Source organism: Eptatretus burgeri, chromosome 4, assembly GCF_056783735.1.
Source record: "Eptatretus burgeri isolate ZD-2024b chromosome 4, Ebu_testis_v1, whole genome shotgun sequence".
Classification (NCBI taxonomy): Eukaryota; Metazoa; Chordata; class Myxini; order Myxiniformes; family Myxinidae; genus Eptatretus; species Eptatretus burgeri.
In genome coordinates, this window is record NC_140964.1 from 17,307,131 (window position 1) to 17,329,345 (window position 22,215).

The 22,215-nt window shown below is 44.3% G+C and overlaps 2 protein-coding genes across 2 annotated transcripts in view; one reads left to right on the top strand and one right to left on the bottom strand.

The window, feature by feature from the left end:
- COLQ (collagen like tail subunit of asymmetric acetylcholinesterase) overlaps window positions 1-4,621 on the top strand; it is a 96,580-nt gene extending 91,959 nt beyond the window's left edge. Inside the window, exon 14 of the mRNA XM_085880236.1 lies at window positions 2,700-4,621. Coding sequence (XP_085736362.1) covers window positions 2,700-2,769 — 70 coding nt within the window. The 3' untranslated portion in view covers window positions 2,770-4,621. The remainder of the gene's footprint in view (window positions 1-2,699) is intronic.
- Window positions 1-22,215, bottom strand: part of LOC147027554 (uncharacterized) — a 57,596-nt gene that overhangs the window by 22,107 nt on the left and 13,274 nt on the right. Inside the window, exon 3 of the mRNA XM_085877046.1 lies at window positions 8,779-8,960. Coding sequence (XP_085733172.1) covers window positions 8,893-8,960 — 68 coding nt within the window. The 3' untranslated portion in view covers window positions 8,779-8,892. The remainder of the gene's footprint in view (window positions 1-8,778; window positions 8,961-22,215) is intronic.

Genomic DNA, 22,215 nt, shown 5'->3' on the forward strand with positions numbered 1-22,215 from the left:
TTTGAAAGTGACATCTTGAATCGCAGAATAAATTAGTAGAGGGTTTTGAATGCCCGGTAAACAGAATCACATCCGTCGAGGTCGGCGATAACACCGCTCGGTTATCACTGTAGCACGGAACGGACTGCTTAAGCGGTTCGTATCCTAGGCCGACCTGCGGCAAGGTACAATCGCCCGGTCGACTACTCGCGCAGGTACTTAGGTCGGTCAAATTTGGCGAGCAACCCTATCCTGCACGGGTGGGCAATTGGCACGATCGTGGTGAGGTTAAACCCCCACCCGTGACTGGCTCCTGGCGTTAGTTCCAGGAGGGTCACGACTGAATTTGTCTGTCTGGTGGGCGACGCGGTTGCGATTGGAGTTACGCAAATGCTCGCACGCCTGGCGGGCCAGAATTCGTAAAAAAAATATATATATATATGTATATATATATATATATATATATATATATATATATATATATATATATATATATATATATATATATATATATATATATATATATATATATATATAGTCCATACGCACACAAGCACCAGGACCCCGACATCGCCGGGGATATGTTCCGGGAAAACCCCGCAAATGTGGGGGCATTGTTTCAATGGGAAATGGGGGGATAGGTTCGAGGGATTTCCCAATCCATGGAGAAAAAAAAAACTGTCGGGGAAAATCTTATGAAAATGCAGGAAATTTCTGTGGAAGTATTGGGGTGGAATCCGCTGGTGTTGGGGAGGAAACCACCGTTGTTGGGGGGGGGGACCCGCCTGCGTCGAGGGGGGGGGACCCCACTGGCGTCGGGGGAAAAAAACCCCACTGGCATCGGGGAAAAAAAACACCCGCCATTGTCCGGGAGGGGGGGTGACCCGCCGGCGTCGGGGGGGGGGAACCCACCAGCGTCGGGGAAAAAAACCCCACTGGCATCGGGGAAAAAAAACACCTGTCGGTGTCGGGGGGGGAACCCGCTGGCTTCGGGGAGTGGGGGTAAAATAAAACCTACCGGCGTCGGGGGGGGGGATCCACCAGCGTCGGGGGAAAAAATAATCCACCAGCGTCGGGGGAAAAAAATCCACCAGTCTCATAGGAAAAATCCGCAAGTATTTTGTAACTGTTACAATGGAGACAAGGGGGATAACATTATTGATTCTTTTCCTGCATTTTCAGGATAGGTGAGTAGTCTGCACATTCTTTGGGGGCGATTTTTTTTTTTTACGGGTGAAGGTGTATTCGGCAGCTGATAATAGATGTGGTGAGCGATGTCATTGTGTAATTAATCCGTATGTAGCTAGCTGCTAATTACACTAATAGATATGCTGAACATTTCATTTTTTAACTCTCAGGACACGACATCTTTCCTCTCTGCAGGCAGATTATGTTGAGCATTTTAAAAAATGTAACAGCTCAGATGGTGTATTTGTTGCAAGATGATGTCTTTCACTAAGATCCGCTGAATGTTTCCATTGTGTAATGTCCGTATGTGACGACCTGGTAATTACTAGATTCATCAATGGATGCTGTCAGTGTTTTCATTCTGCAAGTAACTCATGGGGCTTGGCGCCATGGGGAATGATGTGTTACACTCATGAGACATCCCGCAAAACTATGTTTATGCCGTGAAACTACAATACAGTACTGTATATTTAAAGTGCGCTTGGTGAGACATCCCGTGAAACTATGTTTATCCCGCGAAGCTACAATACACATACAGGAAGAAGGTCATGCTTGTGGCTCTTGGAATATATATTTTTGCATACGTTCAGTATTGTACTGCACGTACACCCAAATGCTTTGTGTGTGGTTTGTGGAATATATGTTTATCTTTTGCCACCAAAGGCAAAGGAGGTTATGTTTTCACCCCTCTGTCTGTTTGTTTGTTTGTTTGTTTGTCTGTGTGCAGGATATCTCAAAAAGTTGTGGACGGCTTTGGATGAAATTTGGTGGGAGGTTGGGTGTTTTACAAGGAAAAATGATTCGATTTTCGTGAAGATCCGAATCCGGATACAATCATTTTTTAAGTGATTCTTCTCCATTGAGAGAAAGTGCTAAACTAATATACAGTATAGCACGATATCTTAAAAATTTGCGGACGGATTTGGATGAAACTCTGTGGACAGGTTGGGTGTATGACGATGACAAATTGATTCGATTTTGGTGAAGATCCGAATTCAGATCTGAATACGATAGTTATTTAATTTTTTAAGTGATTTTTCACCATTGAGAGATAGGGCCAAAAAATGATATATAGCATGATATTTCAAAAATGTATTTGGCTCGATATGTTCTTGTGGATCAGGCATTATCTGGTGGAGGTATGCGCACTACTGAATGCCCTTCTAGTTTAGAACTGTATTAAGCTCACGGCTCGTGGGGAAAAAAATGCCGCGAATACGCGGGGCAATTTCCCGCGAATGTAGGAGCGTGTTGCAAATTATCAACCATGAATACGTGGAACCCGCGAATGTTGGAATCGCGAATGTCGGGATCTGGGTGTATATTTATGTATAAAATGAAAATCCACCAAGGCATTACTATAAGCTTTACTACACTATAAGCATTACTTTAAGCTTTCACACGCTATAGAAAGATACTAACAGGAGAGTTATTTTATTATTTTACAACGTTCTTCGTAAGAAATATAGGTTGAAGCATCAGGCTTGCTAACATTCATGGCTTCTTACTTTGACATAAGCTTGCATTTTCAGATCATATGGATACCTAAGGTGTACAGTGTACTGTCACATCGATTCCACAAACTGCCGCTTCTTTGGATGAACATGACCTGCTTGTTGTTCTCCATAACAATGCGAGTGCTACCAAGTTAAACATCTTACCAGTCCATGGAAACTGAGATAAACCAAGTATTCTGGAGAGGCATCTTTCCATATCATCCTCATCACACCTCAGGCACAGCATGAATTTTGACCTTTTTTCACCTTTGCTTAAAATTCCATGCTGACTCGTCCCAAGAAAATGGACTTGCTCTAATTCTTTTGATGCCATTTTGGCTTCCATCAGTGTCGTATTGGTAAATAGCACCATTGTTACATGAGAATGTATGGACAGAATAAGTCACAAATCACTCAAACTCTGGAATGGACAGAATATCATCTGAGATCTAGGTATGTATCCAACCATATATGGAGGTTTCCAAAATTGCAATTTCCAATCCATTTCACATTTTGTGCCATAGCAGATTGTGATCCATGGGATAGAACTTTAATGAAGATTTGCTGTTCCATATCCTCCATCTCCAGCCATGACATTCTGGGAATAAAAGGTATCGGTATGTCACCAGCTATAAAGCATGAAATGTGACATAACTGTTGTCTTGTGGCGTTAAAATGAAGATCTGTGCATGTTACGGAGAAAAGTGTACGATATATAGAAGTGTATATATTATGGTTGTGCTTCCTCTCAAACACATGTTCAGAAAATAATTTGCTGTTTTAAATTCACAAACTTTCTCTGACATTCAATGTGAGCTGTTGCCTACGTGGTAAATGTGCTGTCATCATCATAACTGCATGCTGTACAATGCAGGACTGTGGACCCATGTGACAGCAAAAAGAACATAAACTTGGCTCCTCAATCATCAAAATCTCCACAATCTTCATCTTCGACTGAAATGTGCACAGACTGCCTGCCGAGGAAGTGCCTCTGCATCAGAGAGACTGAATTCCTAAGTGGCAACAATGTAGGACTTTCAGGCGAAAATTCTGATTATTTCAGCCCTGATAGACAGCTCGACAAGCCCTCCTTCCAATAATTCCCAACAGGCAGCCAAAGCAATCCACATGAAAGCTTGAGTGTATTGTCTTCCATTCGCCACGCCGCTCGGACTTTTCATGTGAAATTAATCTTTGCCTCCAGAAAGCCGTAGCATCACTACAAGTATTTCATGTGATTTAGTGAGCAATCGCAAGCCACATAATATTTTGTCTGTAGCTCAGTGGGTCAATATCTCATATAATAGAAGTATATTGAATGACTTACTTCATGCTTGCTGTGTTGTGCAGAAGAACTATTTCAGAGTATGCTGTCAAGCACAAACAAGGTATCTGGATCGAATTCATAAATATCCACCAACAACAATGAATAAGCTTGTTATAAGTTGGGAAATCCTTAAAATCATGATGAAAATATATTTTACAGAAATGGGTGAATTTTTTTCGTTTTTTTTTTTTTTTTTTTACAATGACTAAGGCTCGTGAAAGAGCATGAAATAAAATGACTTGTGAAACAAAGATAAGCAAAAGCGTTGCTCAAATTATCATACTAAAATAAGCAATTTGGTGTCTGTATGTCTGACCACAATACATTCAGTCGTTACTTATCCAATATAAACCAAATTTGACAGGACTATGTGTCACACAACGGAGTGGGTTTCCTACCTTGGACAAAATCCATGTTAAGGTGTTAGATAACTCACCATGGCATTTCTCCAAAGCCACTTCTAATAACAAAAGTAACTAGAAAGCATCTTAAAATGTAAAGCCCATCCGTTTCTGTTTTGTACTCAAACTAAACTTGGCAAAAGCACCAGTTAAAAAATAATTGTACATTTTATTCATTTGTGTTTTCCATATTCTCATAATAAAGGCTTGTTGAAGATTTGATGACAAAAGCTCAATTGGTAAATATGTTACGGCCTGGACATACACACTGAATGTCAATGGTAATTACAAGGATTTTGATGAAAACATTTATGGCTGTTCTACCACTTCACTGATGACGTCAACCTTACAATTCTCTATTCCCCAAGGGAGTAGAATCCCATCAGTGGTTTCAGAGATATGTATTTCTTTTTGCGTTTAATCCAAGATGGCTGCCATACCACGTGACCAATGACATCAAAATTTAAATATTCTCTATGGTGGGTGGGGTCGCTTCCAATCTGAAATGTTTGCGTCAATCGGACGAGTTGTTGCTTAGAAAAAAAAAGGTAATAAAAATAAAAGCATAAAAAAATGCCAGAAAAGGGTCAAAGAATAATAACAATAAAAAAGAAAATTATTTTAACAAAGTTATTAATTTTTCTTCTCCATATTCTCATAATAATAAAGCTTTGTGGAAAATGTGATGACAAAAGCTCAAATGGTAAAAAAAAAGTTATGGTCCGGACAGACATACAGACACACAGAAGTGATTGCAAAACCCCATCTTCCGCTGCACGGGGAGTGGGCTAATAACAACAATGATGATGATCAAAGCATAATATTAATGTGGTGACAAAACAATATTAATACTAACTAGAACTGCCACTTTATAACTGCTGGCAGTGATGACTGGGTACCAAGACACCTGGCTTTGATACATCCCGGGACTGGCGAGTTACGGACCGAGTAACATGCCGCGTTAAATCCATTTATTACGTTTGCAGTTACCCCTTTTTCCTCAATACAGAGTCAATAATTCCTCAATACAAGTATCAATTGAATTGGTGTTTAAATTACTGGAACACGAAGTTATAAATGTGCGGGAAATGTCACCAGGGGTCCACAGTGTAAACCGAAACTCTGCCGAGTAATACGAAGCCCCCCATTACGTCTCTTTACTGTGCGGGATTTATGAGTTATGGACCGAGTAACACACCACATTCAATCTATTTATTACATAAGCAGTTAGACCTTTTTCCTCAATACGTAGTCAGTATCAATTGAATTGGTGTTTAAATAACCTGAACACAAAGTAATAAATGTTGATACCATGGGTGTAGAGGGTAAAGTGGGATTCCCCTTAGTCGAATGAGGCCTTTCACATTTCTCGATGACGCGAGATTCACAAGTTATGAACCGAGGAACAGGCCACGTTCCATCTACTTATTACACACACAGTGATGTTTTTTTTTTTCCTGAGGCCATCATTGGTATCAATTCAATTGCTACTCCTGTACCCTCAAATGCATGCAGGCGCAGCCAAGTGAGCCTTGTGCAAAAAAGATAATTCTTAAAGTTCTCAGATTGAAATAATAAAATAATTCTGGCTGCCAGACCTCATGGCTGAACGGGTTGAAATTGAAAATTTACATTCCCCATGTCAGCCAGATCATAGTTTTGAAATTTTACATTGATTGATGCAGCGGTTCCAGATAAAACATTATTTAATATTTTACTTCAATCCAATGTGGCTGCCAAACTATGTGGCTGATTGGGTTGAAATTTAAAACTTATATTCCCCATGTCAGGCAAATCATAGTTTTGAAGGTTCACATTGATTGATGGAGCGGTTCCAGAGTAAACATTATTTAATATTTTACCTTCAATCCAATATGGCTGCCAAACCATGCGACCTTCGTCAAAAGTAGTAGGGAACCTTTAGTTCGACATGGATAGGCGGTCATACATGTAAAGTTTCGCCTCAATTTCTTCAGCCGTTTCAGCAAAGAAGACTTTTTAATTTTTGAATTTTCAATCCAATATGGCTGCCAAACCCTGTGACCTATCAATCATTCATCAACAAACTTTTATCTCCTCACCTTGGAGAATATGTGTGTGAAATTTCCCCTTGATCTGACCAGCCGTTTTGGAGATGTTTGAAGGTTTTATGGTAAATTCAACATGGCTGCCAAACGATGTGACCTATCAATGAGAAATTAGCAACCTTGTAAAAGGATGTCATTGCAGAATGTGCGTGTAAAGTTTTGCCTCAATCTGTCCAGCTGTTCTGGTGAAGAAGATTAAAAAAAATACATTTTAAAACAATTTGGCTGCTGAACCACATTACCGATAATGTCAAAATATCTTTTTTTCTTTTCTTTGGGGAGTTGTTTCGATGACACACAAGAAATTTCAAATTTTTCGGATGCAGTGTTCTACGTGTCAAATTTTCACCGGGATACCACTTCTCCGATGACGGCACGAAAAATCACACTTCTTCCCCATGGGGAGTTCTTGCAATGTGCCAAGTTTTAATTTTTTTTTAGCTGCGTCGCTTTGCGGACACTGGCCCTCAGAGAGCTCCGCGTTGTTGTTGTTGTTGTTGTTCTTCTTCTTCTGGTGAAGACAAAACCTTTATGACGCGGCTCTTGGACACATTTGTCCTTGTTTCAATTGGGCAGTTTCGGAGATACAGAGGGCCAATTTTTTCTCGGTTTTTCAAAGATGGTGCCAGTACCACGTGACCAATGACATCATATTAATCAAATAAATATTCTACAAAAAAAAACACAAGATGCATACATACGACAGTGAAAATTTTGTGTCGATCGGACTTACGGTTGCCGAGTAAATGAATTTCAAAGCGAAAAAAACCCCCGAAAATTGTCAGCGGAAGAGTTTACCCAGCCTTGTGGGCTTGGTACCCTAATAAATCCCCCCTCCCCAAGGGGTTTTTCCTCCTGGGACAAACAGTGTCAAGGTGTATAAATAGCTTGACATGGCAATTTGTGGGTCACCCCGACCGGAAGTTTAAAAATAAAAACATTATAAACCACAAACATGCACTGTATGATTACCTTTTAAAAAAGTCCCTCCTGCTGTTTAACACTAAACTGAAAGTGAGGAAACCCAACGTTCTTGAGGCATTATATGCTTATCGCACACCCCACAGAAAATGGACCTGAGCCTCGATCTACTGTAATGTATATACCCCAGGGAGGATAATAACATGACCCTTCCTGCAACTCCCATAGGGAACGGCTGTACTAGTCCTCCAAATTCAAATAACAGCCATTGAAATACCAATCCTATTACATTCACATGCTTGGCCCAGTATCTTCAAAAATGTCTTTAGCCCAGAAACTTAAGATGAGAAACTTTCGAACAAGTTTAGATCCCTTTAAAATGCGTTTCCTTTCTGAGTATATAATTGGTGGAAGTGAAGTGAACAAGCCAAAAAAGAATTTATGGAGTTTGCTTTTTACTGCTACACTCATATGCTGGCAACAGGCAGAGATGGGACTTTCTTGGAACTGGCAGAGGGGGACACAGTGGCATGCGCCAGCACTGCCAGACATGGAATAAAGGTCGACACTGCCATTTACTCTTGGACATCCCTAAAGAACGAACTATTGGGATTATTTGGGGACTAGCAATTCTCTTTAAATCAGCATGGCATTCTTCAATTGCTGGCAGACTCTCAGCTTTTTCATTTCAATCAACTGTGCCCATTCTATCAATCTCAATTTGTGAACTGCCTTATTTTTCTGTTGGGGTATTAAGCAACAAGATTTGGAGGAATCATCGAAATAGGGATGGGGTGAAAATGAACAATGACACCATTATGATGTCATCATATCAAAATCATAATGCACATTCAATGAAATGCATTTTGATTTTTTGCAAAAGGATGTACAAACACCCGAAAATAATCACTATATTTCAATAAAAAAATAAATTTCACATTAATTGGGATAAGAATGAAAGGAAGTCGAGCTAGTGAATGCACATTGGGCTGGGATTCAATTCTGTATTGAGGCTGCTGGTTGCATCATGACTGAGGGATGGCTGTTTGTCCACTGATCTAGTGCCCCCACAAATGTGGGAAATAATTTGTCATTTGTTCAGGTTGTTGGCAATAACTCGCCTCCTCCATGCTAAAGGTACAATAGGATGCTAAACGTCCACCAACAGCCAGTATAGACTGCGCACTCATTGACGCATTACCCTACATGCGAACCACCAGGGTGGTAGTTATTAGCTGAGTCGAAAGTCGAACCCAGGCTTGACAGCTCAGAAGTGAGTGCTTATACCTCTGAGCTAACAATTTCAACAACAGATTGTTATAACCTTCAGTGTAGAAATTTATGGGTGGTGGGATGGAAGGGGGTTGCTTCGAGCTCACAGGTAAGGCAGTCACAGCACGTTGTCTTTGGATAAGTAATACTGCTGGAGTAACATTTGCATTCCGCATCGAGAGCCATGCTCTGGAATGAGGTACTCATGAGCGCATCAGATGTCAAAGCAGAAATGCATCGTGTTCGACACAGGGAAGGCTCGTTTGACAGACAAAGCCACATGCTGCACCTAAAATAGATACAAAATGAAAATATTACATTAGTCTTCTCTGTAGCTGCATGCATTTTTAATGAACAATAAATTGAAAAAAACAAGGTCATGAGCAGCATCCTGAGAAATGTTTCTTGCAGTAAATGTCCCATAGCCCAATCGTGGCAATTCAGAGCCAGTTGGAAGACTAAGCAAATTACATTAAGCCATGGCCCCAAAATAAGCCCTGCTGGCCGGATAAATCACTTTCCCTGGTGACATTCTCGGCATACCGGGATCCATAATGGATGCGACTTGCAGAACATGTCCGATCGATAGGAAGCAAAGGCAATCCCCCGATTAGAAGCAACAAAGGATGCACATTTCTTTCCCCACCTGATTCTTGGAAGCAACAGAACATAAAATAGAAGTGGTTTGGGAAACCAAATCGAGACAAACATATTAAGCACGCAACGGTTCACAAGAGTTAATGGCTTCCAACAAATGTGGAAACATTATATGGCTGCATGGAAACCAACCAAAAATGTTCAAAAGTATGACGATAAATGTTGGTCAGATCTCATAAATGTCACTGCTTTAATTTTTTGCATGATCACTGTCAATTTCTCATTAATTCTTATTTTTGCTTCTTGAGTTCATCTGAAAATTATTTCATGCTTGCCAGTGACTTTCAATTATGTTCCTGTTTTATCTCTCAATCTTCAAGAAAAACAAAAGCAAAAAAAAAAAAATGTCATCGAAAGAGCAATCGGATATTGCAGATCCTCGTCAGGACTTGTTTTGTGTGGTGTATTTTGTGTGACAAATAAATGGAAGGAAGTACTAAATGAAAGATCACTGATTGCAAATGTAAGGTCTAAGTGGTGCAGATGGAAATGTGCAAAGATCAAAGGTTGTAAAATGGTAAAGGTGTAAAGGTCAAGGGGTCTGAAGGTCGAAAGGTTTTTTTTTAGGACACGTGAGCTGATGCCGTCCGGTCCAAGAGCAGAGTCAGAGTCGAGGTTTGAAAGAACATTCTCCACCTTTCAGATGCAAAAGACACAGAGTCCAGCAGCATTTGGGGACAACTGGGAAGGGTGGTTACAGAGAGTGAGGGGTTTGGAACACAAGATTTGGAAGCAAACACAGAATTTAGGCATTCGGCCTTCTCACAAGCGGAGTCGGCTGTGGTGCCATTTGAAGTGAAGGAAAGGATGGAGGGGAGCATACTCCAGACAGACTTAACAAGGTGCCACCAGGTTTTAGAGGAGGGAGATAAGTTTGAAAGTTCATTCTTGAGGTTGGACAGATAGTCTTTTTTGGCTCTACTGAAGAATGCAGGTCACTGTATATCGAGAATGCCTTTGGTCGGATTTGCATTCCAGGAAAAGAAAGCAAATTGTCTCAGAGCAACTGCCTCACAATAGGATTCAGTGTACCATGGGTGGGAAGAAGGGTAGGATAACTGAAGACGTGATGGGATGAATCTGTGCACAAGAGAGAGAGAGCAGGTTAATGTGGAGGAATTCCCAGGCTGATTTAACATCAGGGGCAGTAGATATGGGAGACCAGTCCTGAAGAGAGATGGTTGCTTGCAATTCCTTCCAATCTGCCTGAGGGAACTGCCAGACTCACCGGTGTTGAGGCAGCTCTCTGAGAAATGCCAGAGAAATGTTGACTCATAAGCATACAGTATGATTGGACAAACCAATTGGAGCAGAGGAAGAGGAGGAAACATTTGCAGGGAAATTTATCATCACTAAGTCCAGAAGGGAGGATTTGCCATTAGTAGAAATCCAGGTGGAATAGTTCACAGATTGAGTCAGTCCCATGGAGTCACAAAAGTCCTTTTGCTGAAGTGTCATGGCTGGTGAGAGAGGTACCAACACCCAGCCAATTTGCTTGGTGACAATCAAAATTGTCACATATGAGGAAGAGAGTTGGGATGAGTTGTTGAAAGATGGTCCGTGTTGTCGGAGATAGATGTACAGTGACCTGCAAAATTATTCACCCCCTCCAAAGTTTTTCACATTTTCATGCCACCTGAGCTTATTTCATGATGTTTTCAAATCAAATTTAAAATATAGAATCTTCACAAACTACTCCAAAGTGATAAAGCTAAAAAGAAATGCAGATAAAATGTGAATAAGTTTGAGTAACAGAGAAAAATCAGATGATTCTTAGTTGCTCATCTCAGATGATTCTCATCAACTTGGTGTCAGACCAGGTCACTCTACCCTGGATATGCTGCTTCTGCTCTCCCAACAATGGATGGAGGTACTCAACGCTGGACATGAAATCAGAGCCATATCCCGAGACATATCACATACTTTTGACACGGTCTGGCACCCTGCCCTGCTCACCAAACTTTCTTTCTATGGTATCGAAGGCCATCTCCACTCATGGCTTGCAGTCAACATGTGGCCCAAAATGGAGTTCTTTCATCCCCTTTTCCTGTCCAGGCTGGAGTTCTTCAAGGCAGGGTTCTGGGTCCTGTTATTTTTCTGGTTTTCATCAATGATCTCTCCGACTCTCTGGGAAATCCTCTATATCTCTTTGCTGACGACTCCACCCTTTGCTGCACCATCTGTCATCCCTCAGACTCTTCGCTCTCTGCAGATCTGGGTAAAATCACAAACTGGTCCAACACGAGGAACGCGTCTTTAAATCCTGACAAATCTCACACTCACTATGTCTCTCCGAAAGGACAGTTTGGAGCCCCCCCTCCCAATCTACTTTCTCAACAATCCTCTGGAAGAAGTGCTTTAATTCAAACTTCTGGGTCTCACTGTCTGCAATGATCTTTCCTGGGAAAGCCATATTTCCAACCTGGCTTCCTAAAGCCAGTCACCGACTGGGAATCCTCCGTCGTGCAAAGTCCTTCCTCGGCCCACCTGAGCTCCTGACCACATACAAAGCTTTCGTCCATAGCCTGATGGAGTACTGCTCTCCCCTCTGGGCTGGTGCTCCTGCCTCTCACCTTTCTCGGCTTCACGCTGTGGAAACCAAAGCATTTAGGATCATTGGTATCTCCCGTGATGAGGCTGAATCTTTGGGCCTCTCACTCTCACCGCAGGTAGGTCACTGGTCGTTCTGTCTTCTACCATGTCCTCTCCATCCTCACCCCCCCCCACCCCTGCTCTGTTTGTGATTTGTCCCCACCATATTTCCACAAGGCGCTCAAGGTCCGCCAACAACCCCCTTCTGGTAAAACTACCAAAATCACGAATCACTGCTCACCTTCACTCTTTCATTCCTCTTTTTTCATGCCTTTGAACTAAACTCCCTCACTCTGTTCAATCCCATTCTTCCCTCCAGGCCTTCAAAACAGCTGTTCACCACCACCTCTTATCATCCCCCATCCAAATCCTCGATCTTTTCTACCCCCGTTAATCCACCCCAAACCCACCTCCTTCAAATTCCCTGCTTTCCTTCCCGAAAGTCCCTGTAATGTCCATCTTGTATACCCCGTGTTCCCCGCCCCATCCCTCTCCCTTCCACAGATCTCCTAATGTCCCTGTTCCCTACTGTTTTGTCCTTCCCACTCCCACCCTTCTTGTCTCATGCCCCCCTTGCTGCGCATTGTTTGCTCTCATTCGAGCCTCGACAAGGTATACAAAAAAAAGTATTCAAACCCTTTGCTTAATTAACCCTAAATCACTTCAGGAGCAAATTATTTGCTTGAAAGGTTACAAACTAAGTGTAATAAGTTTCACCTGAATATAGTCAGTGGTTTAACTTAAAAATTATGCTACCCCACTCATCGAAGAAGTTTTAAATGCAACTAACATGGTGGATCAACGAGGCAAACATGAAGACCAAGGAGATTTCCAAAGAAGTCAGACATTAAGTGGTGGAGAAGCACCGTTCAGGAGAGGGTTATAACATTTCAAAGTCACTCATTATCCATTTGAGTACAGTGAAATCAATCATTAAGAAGTGGAAGACATCATACCACCCAGACTATACCCAGATCAGGTCGCTCATCCAAACTCAGCAGCCAGGCAAGCAGGAAACTGGTTCAGGATGTCACTGTAAATCCAACAATGACCAGGAAAGATCTGCAAGGCTCTATGTATGATAATAATGAGTGACAAAAATCAAACAGATGGGGGTCAGTGTTCATCAATCAGCAATATCCCATTCCCTTCACAAAGCTATCCTCTGTGGACAGGTGGGAAGAAAGAAGCCATCACTGAAAAAGACACATCGAAAAGCTCATATGGAATTTGTGAAAAAGCATCTTATGATACTGCAGGGCATGTGAAGAAAGGTTTTGTGGTCAGACGAGACAATTGAACTTTTTGGTCTAAATTCAGAGCTCTATGTCTGGCGCAAGCTGAACACTGCACATCACCTAGTCAACACCATCCCTACTGTCAAGCATGGTGGTGGCAGCATCATGTTATGGGGCTTCTTTTCTTCAGCAGGGACTGGCAAGCTTGTCAGGATGGAAGGGATAATGGACAGTGCAAAGTACAGAAGAAGCCTTAATGAAAACCTTCTCGAGTCAACCATGAATCTGAAACTGGGTAAGAGATTCACATTTAAGCAGGACATTGATCCGAAGAACAGAGTCAAAGCCACACTGGAGTGGCTGAATAAGAAGAAAATAAATATTATTGAGTCACCCTGTCAGTCCTGATTTGGACCCAATTGAACATTTATGGCGAGACTTGAAGATTGCCGTGGATCGACGATCCCCATCAAACTTGACAGAACGAGAGTAATTCTCAGATGAAGAATGCGTAAAGATTTCACCATCTCAATGAAAATCTGGTGGAGACCGACCCCAAAATACTCAAAGCAGTCATTGCTGCAAAAGGTGCTTCCACCAAGTACTGACCTCAGGGACTGAAAACAATCACAACCAGTGACTTTTGATTTGTACATGATTTTTGCAGGTACTCCTGACATGTAACCTTCTTCAACTATAACAGTGTTTAGTTTGATTTTTTCAGTTATGAATAAAAAATTCATTTGAAATTTTTTTTCTACATCTATCTATAATTCCAGCAATCTCTGTGTGTCTGTCTGTCTGTCTGTCTGCGACCGCCGTTTCTCAACAACCACCAGTCCGATCTGATTGAAACTTGCCAGGAATATTTCTGGGGACCCGCGGATGTGCCTTTTCGAGGTTTGATATGAATCGGGCAAGCGGTTTCCAAGTTACGGCCATTTATCTGTCGACCAATATCTGCGAGAGAGGGGGACGGGAGAGGGGGGATGAGAGTGGGGGCGAGCGAGAGCGGCGAAAGAGGAGGGGGAGAGAGGAAGGGCGAGACTATGGGTGAGAGAGGGGGGCAAGAGAGGGGGAGATAGAGGGGGGCAAGAGAGGCACCCTTTGGCACATCAATTCTCGAGGCACCCTTTGCTGTTGAGGCAACATAGCCTAGAAAGGCATCACAGAAGTCACCAAAATTTTTGAACTCTTTGTTTGAATCTTGCGAATGTTTGCCATCACATCAACGATAGAGCATGTTCCCATTGAGTCATCAGGTCTCGGTGTTCTTGGGTCATGGTCGCTGAGATGAGCTTCAAGTTCATGGACAATTTCACTTTTAATTGGCTTGGTCATTCGGCCTTCGTCATCAAAGAGAGGAGACGTAGAACACACATCGTACTGCAGGAGTTCCTCCATAGTCCGTCCTCGTATCTTTGCAATCTCTAGTGTACGTTTCATCTGAGCATCTTCTCGCTTGTTGAGTTTTGCTTTTCCTTTGTGTGGGGAATGAATTCTTGCGGATTGCAGCGAAGGTTTTAAGGTTGGTGCGATGAATCATGTCTGACAGTCAAACGGTCTTCTCTATATACCTTTCTCTACGAAGTTTCTCGTAGGTATCGTTGCCGATTCTCTCCACATTGAGCAGATGTTCTCTGATATCTTCTGACAAGACTTCCTTGGTTAAGATATTGTGGAGCATTTTCTCTTTTTGGGGAGTGAGGAAGGGATTCTCATTATTCTCTATGACATTTAATATGGCTTGAATGTTGGCCTCCTCAAACTCGGTTGCTGCTTTGCTGAATGACCTGTTGACTTCCAACTCATAGGAGGAACTACCTTTTCCAGCAAGTTCTCTGTGAAGGTTTGTGATGGCAAGCATCTCATGATATATCAGTTCCTACTTGGCAACAAACTTCTCCTTTCTTGAACTACCAATTACTCCTGATGCACTTTTCTGGGCTCTGTTGATAGTCTGTTCCAACGCAAGGTCTGCTCCAACCGCTTTGACACGTCCCATTGTTCGTTTTCGTTTAATCATACAAGTGGTGGCAAAAAAGTGATCATATTGAAGTCGACCGCTTTCCATTCTGTGCTGTTTTCATTTTGTTGCAACAAATTCCACTTTATTCAGATGATTGTGTTCCTTGGCAACTATGGTGATGGGATGGACCCTCAGAGAGGGTAAAATATGGATGTGGCATGTTCTGTGGGGCATGTTTCAGAGATAGGTCATATTTTCACTTGACCCAAATCTTCGTAACCTTTTGACCTCGAGTGACCTGATTCTTGAACCAATGAACCTAATTTGCATATCATATGAAAGAGGGTCTCAAGACCGACATTTTGAGTGGTCGTTTGTGTTTCTAGGGTGTAAAACTGCAAAGTAACAGTCATTTTCATTTCCACTACCCCTAATAATTGGCCCGACAATTTCCATCGGAACCCCCAAAAGAGGCACCATTTTCGCACTTATTGCCGGTTATGGAAATGGTAACCAAGTTTTTCTGTTAAAGGAAGTGGTTAACTTCAAAATTCCAGTGGGTAACTTGGGGTATATTTTTTGCACACGAGGACCCCCCGAGCTGATGCACCAAGTCTTGGATGCTGACAATTTTCAGCGGTTGGCTTGGAATGCATCTGACAGTCGTTTCCAGTTGATTAACAGTTCGTCTTTGCTTGCTCCACCACAGTAGAGCGAGTTTGGCCATAACACCCTCCCTCCATTAGCTCTCCAAGTACACAACACGCACGTTCTTCGAGTGGTTTCAGAGCCAGGCATTTCCATAGCAGATTGGGCGTAAACCCCAACACCAACGGTAATGAGTCGCAACACCACAATACTGGATTGACCCTTGAGAGAGGGGAATTTGATAAAAGGCATTAGTCAAGTCAGTAGTGATCATGTGCTTTCATCTCCTGATTTGTCAAAGAATTTAATCGATCATCATCAATGAAGGCTGAGGTTTTTTTTTTTCTCGGCAAATTCTGTGATTGTCGGAACTTGCCACTGGACTTCTTAACTCAGAAATATTGGTTGAGGTACTCAACGTTGATGCCAGCATCTTCTGGTTTAACGAAGACACCCATGTCTTCTCGTTCATCAAACTTGCGTTGTAGTTCTGCGAGGTTGTTGTTAGAGTTTAAAAGCAGGCAACCCTTACATTGGGGGTTGGGGGGGGGTGCTGGACAGGACCCATGTTAACTACCAATCAGAATGGACCAGCCGCACCATGATACCCTTTGGGCATGGGGTCAAATAAGTCTTATTCTCTTGTGGAAGGGTCTGAAATTCACATCTAAGGGCAAAGTTCCAGTGCAAAGTTATTGTATGGGTCAAGTGTGACACTGGCAGAGTGGATGTTTGAAGCAGTTTTCTTTGGATTGGGTTGAGTTTGGGTGAGTGAGGGGGTACACGTCCCTCTGGTGATATTTTAAGGCATGAAGATGGGACGGATTTGAGAAAAGTGTTCATGAGATCTAACAATTTGAGGGTCATCAGTCGAGTTTGGCAATGCGGATCGTGGCAGATACTCTCAACATGAGATTTGGTTGGGGAGGGGAGGTGGGGTGGTAGTTCAGTTGAAGGACGATGAGTCCGGTCATCACTATGAGGTTCAAGGACATACGTAGAAGCAGACAAATTATTTGGGAGGTCAAACTCGATGTATTCACTGAGCCACACAGTTGTAGTTTGTGGAGGGGTACACAGCAAATGGGTAGGGCAAACAGTATGGTGAGTGGGAGAGAGGTCAGATGAACCATCTTGGTATATGGACCCATCATTGAGGATGATGTGGCGTTTGGCCGGGTGAACAGAAATGTCATTCATCTCCATGAAAGGTGTTCCTGCCAGGCCATCAACAGCCAGGTTTTCCAACGACAAGGCCTTTGCAAGGGCGTAGCCAGAGGTCTAAAAGCGACGAGGCGAAAAGAGGTGAACTGTCCTATTTAGGTATTGTGATAGGAGTGGAGATAAGAGTATTCAGAGCACTGCCAGGTAGCTTTGATAGTTTACTTCCCAGGAGGCTCAGATGGCCAGAGGGCTCAGGCCAGATCATATTTCAGGAAATGAGCGACGAGGCAACTGCCTCATCTGCCTCAGCCTGGCTACGCCCGAGCTTTGAAAGTAAACTGTCAATCATTGCGGGTTATGACAAAACTGACTTCGCCGAGTACTGTGAGCGGGGAGAAACCATCAGCCTGGTGTGCTGACTGAGAACTCTTTCTCATGGTAAACCAAGACAGTTGGCGGTCGATTGGCTCATTATGTTTCCAGTGGCTCCACTGTCAATTATGGTACCGACAGTGTGATGACCGTAAATTCATCCAAGTAAGGTGAGTGGCATTCTTGAATGCTATACGCAGGGGTGGAGGACTCATCATAGTCACCTCGAGATTTTATGGGGAGGGGGAGGGGGAAGAGGTCCACCACTTCGTCATTGTCCGAGAGGTTGAGGATGTTGGATATTTGCCTCACCTTGGCCAAATATTTAAGATCTTGTTCAGGGAGGTAGCTACACTCCCTGAGAAAAATGGGAGCATTGTGAAGGTTTGTTTTGTTGACTTCAGGAAAGATGGGCCCGCATGACTTGTTAGACAAAATACGTTCCTGTGAAGATACAAGAATGGGAGGATTTCTGGTTTAATGGACACCAGTGCCACTGGCAAAATCACCACCAATGCTGGTACGCAAGGTGAAATAATTTTTCCACCTGCTGTGTTGTGGCAACTGGCAACCAAACAATTATTCTGAGCTTCGTTGCCAAACTTCCAAATTTTTTTTTTTTTTTAATCTTCACCAGACGATCAAATCATTTATTTGTCCTATAAATGGATGAGGGTGTGTGTGTGTGCATGTGTGCGTGCGCGTGTGCGTGTGCGTGTGCGTGTTTAATGGAGTTATACAGGAGCGTTTTGATGTGGAATGTGATACATATTAAGTTAATTAACTACAAATACATATATATATATCTATATATATATATCTATATATATATATAGTTGTGGTTGACCAAATTCGCAAACCACCATTCAGGTCCCTTAGGTGAGATATCTCTGTAAGTATATGTGTAGTTAGGCCCAAACCCGTTGTTTCGAGGGAATAAATGTCATTCAGTCGGGCTGCGACTCTTCAGGATAGCCGTTTTTCTTTTACTATCTTTATTTTGGACCAGCCGCCATTACTACCACCACCAACCACGTCTCAACAGCCATCACACAACAACCACCCACCACAACGCCGCTTCACAACAACAGCCACGACCTTTACCGTCACAACTCGCCACCATCGCATCACCACCATTCTTGCGCCACTTGTGGGCACCGATACTGGACTCGTGCAGGGCGCGCACCGAGCAGCGTGTTCAGAAACATCACAGACTTTCCGAAGAAAACGGATCAAAAACGACTCATGCCCACTTCTGTTCCGTCCTATCGGTGAGCGTGGGGCGATTTGGCCCCGCCTCCAGGGCGTTGGAGTGTGGTCGCTATATGCAAATTCATGGATCAAAAAGCATTCACGCCCACTTTTCCTCGGTCCAATGGGGAGCCAGTTAGAGGTGAAGGGTCGGAGGTAAAGGGTCAAAGGTGAAGGGGCGAAGCCACGGGGCATATAAGGGGCCGCGTTCGTCAGTCGAGTAGAGTTGGGAGTTCGCGGGGCCAGCGAAGAGTTGGGACGAGTCAAGAGAGGAGACGGAGAGGGCGATCGGACGAAGCTGTGGAGAGGCGGCGGCGGCGAAGGCGGTTGAGGGGGTGCTCGCATCGGATTCGGGGAACTGCGGAGGAAGAGGCCGACGGCGCGACAGAGGTCGTGGTGGAGACGCTCGTCGCGGGACCCGAGACAGGGAGATATCCTCCATCCCCCGAGCATCAACAACCCCCCTCCTGTTTCCCCCGCGCTGAGATAGTGCGACAAGGGGGCCCCTTTCCCACCCCCCTACCAGACACCGTCCGCGAGGCCCGCGGAGTTGGGGCGCCACCGCCACTTTGCGTCTCATCATCAGGCGGGTAGGCCCGACGCGGTCTCGGCCCCAGGCCCGCCTACCCCCCTCATCCTTGAGGGTGGTCCTTTTCTTTCGCTTTGGGTATATGTGTTGTCGGCGCCGTCTGTGAAGTAAAATTGTATAAGTGTTGCCGTGTGCTCGGTAGTCGGATAGCTCTGCATTGTCTTCTTCTTTTATATTTGCTTTTTGTGCAATATTGTGTTTCTTCTTCTTTTACATTTGCTTTTGGTGTAATTGTATATGTGTGCTTTCCGTTCATCGTGAAATAAATGTGCTTATTGTTGAACTGTTTTCCCGTTTCGCTTCGTCTTTTCCTTTATTGAATCTCCATCTTACTTCACGTAAAGGGTTGGTCGTGGGCTAAAACGCCCGATAATTAATCGAACCGTCGGGGCCGACGATAACACCGCTCGGTTATCCCGATAGTACGGAACGGGTCGCTTAAAGTGGCCCGTGTCCGAAGTCGACCTGCGGCGAGGTGCGATCGCCCGGTCTACCCTCCGTGTGGGTACTTAGGTAGGTCGAATTTGGCGAGCAACCCTATCCCACGCGGGGGGCCGATTGGCACGATCGCGGTGAGGCCAAAAGGTCCACCCGTGACTAGTTCCCGGCGTTAGTCCGAGAGGGTCACGACTGGATTGTCCGTCCGGTGGGCGACGTGCCGCGATTCGAGTTACGTGGCCGTTCGCACGCCGGCGGGCGCGAATCCGCAACAATATACATACATACATATATATATATATATATATATATATATATATATATATATATATATATATATATATATATATATATATATATATATTGTTGCGGCTGTGGAAATTCGCAGAGCACCATAGAGGTTCTTAGATCAGTTAAGTCGATAAGTCTGTGTTCTCGTGGGGGCAACTTAGCTAAATATAGCATAACAATTGTGCATTTTGTGAGGAAAGCACCAAATTTGGCACACCAGTAGGCTATCATATTTTGAACAGATTTGGATATTGGGCCATCTCAAATTCAGCCGCTGATGGCTGTGGCAGCCATTTTCCACTGCCATCAAAAATTTTGAGATGGCCCAATATCCAAATTTGTTCATAATATTGTTACGGCTGTGGAAATTCACAATACACCATAAAGGGTCCTGAGATCAGGTATGACGCTAGGTTTATGTGCAGATAGGTCTCCACCGTTGTTTAAAGGGATTTCCTTTATGTTTCACCGGGCTGCGACTCTTTGAGATAGGGTTTTTCTTTATCTATCGTTATTTTGAGCCACCATTGCAACAAACCTCCACACAAACAACCGCCACCACCAAACTTTGTGGAATAATTGGCAGTGGGGTTTGAACAACCGAGTAAAGAAGAATCACTGAACTGTCGAGGTCGGCGATAACACCGCTCGGTTATTCCTGTAGCACGGAACGAACCGCTTAAGCGGTTCGTGTCCTAAGCCGACCTGCGGCGTGGTGCAACTCCTCAGTCGGTTACCCACGCGGATATTTAGGTATATCGACATTTGTCGGTTCACCCTATTTTGCGCGGGTAGAATGCGGACTGGGTTGTGGTGAGGTTAAACCCCCACCTGTGACTGGCTCCTGGCGGTAGTTCCAAGGAGGGTCACGACTGAATTGTCCGTCCGGTGAGCGAGGCGGCTGCTATTGGAGTTACGTGGCCGATCGCACGCCAGGCGAGCCAGAATTCGTAACAAATTGATAGGCTGCTCGTGTGCCAAATTTGGTGCTTTCCTCACAAAATGCACAATTGTTATGCGAAGTTGCTCCACTATTCAGATAGATTTCCCCACCGATGTTTAAAGGGATTTACTCGTGTAACCGCGCTGTGATCTTCGAGTTAGCCGTTATTCTTTTGCTATCGTTATTTTGGACCAACCGCTTCACAACAACCACCTCCACCACCAACATCGCTCTCATCAACCACTTCACAACAACCATCTCCACCACCAACATCGCTCTCATCAACCGCTTCACAACAACCATCTCCACCACCATCGCTCCCACAACCGCCCTCACACAACAACCTTCTCCATGATGCCAACCACAACCACCTTCTCCACAACGCCAACCACCATCTCCTAAACCGCAACTCCCCCAATACCCAACAACGAAACAACATTGCTTCACCTTCGGCTCCGCGGGCGCCGCCATCTTTGCACCGGCCACGGCAAGATCGCTCCAAACAAAAGCGGGGGTTTCCTTGTTGCCAGCGACGGTGATTTCTACCACGTCCACTCTCCCTTCAGCGTCGATGATCCCCACCACGTCCGCTCGCTCCAAGCTTCGCCTCAGCATTCGGATCAGGAGATCAAGAGGGGCGGAGCCAGTGGGGGTCAGAGGGGAAAGAGCGGAGATCAAACCTCGCCTCACGAACCCTATAAAAAGGCGCGCAGAGCACGAGTTCAGGGCAGTCGTTCGGGGTTTGGAGTGGTGTGAGGAGCAAGGTTCGAGTCCAGTGGAGGGCAGTGGAGGTCCGGGTTCACCGAGGAGACGGAGCTGGGAGTACAGCCAGGCCAGCTGTGCCACGCAGAACTGCGCGTTCGTGTGTGGGACTTGGGGAGAACCGGAGAGAGGTCGCCAGCCAGCATCGAACGGTCCGAGGTGATCGGGCTTCGGGACAGTCCGAGCAGCGCTGAGGGACGGATGGGCTCTTAAAAGAGAGCATCAACTCTGAAAGAGCAAAAGACCCGTTCGTTCCTCTGAAGCATTGCTGGCTGGGCCCGAATCGCCGGGCCGTCGGACGGGGCCTGGGCTGTACCACGGTTCTGACAGCTGCCGTGAGGACGGGACGTCGCGGGTCGCCCCAGCGAGGCACCTCAAAGGTGAAGGTAACCAGCCCAGCCTCGCGGAGCTTCTGCGGTCATCACAGCTCTGTGAAATAAAGACCCAAGAGGTCCAGTCTACCCCCCGTCTTTCCTGGGAGTTTTCTTTGTTGCTTTTGAATGAACGTCGTGGCGCCATGTCCGTAAGTCAAACTGTATAAGTGTACGTAATTAATAGACGGTAGTAGCTCTGTTGCATTGCTTTTGTTGGTTGTATACTTGCGTGCGTGTTCGGCCTTGCATAATTGCA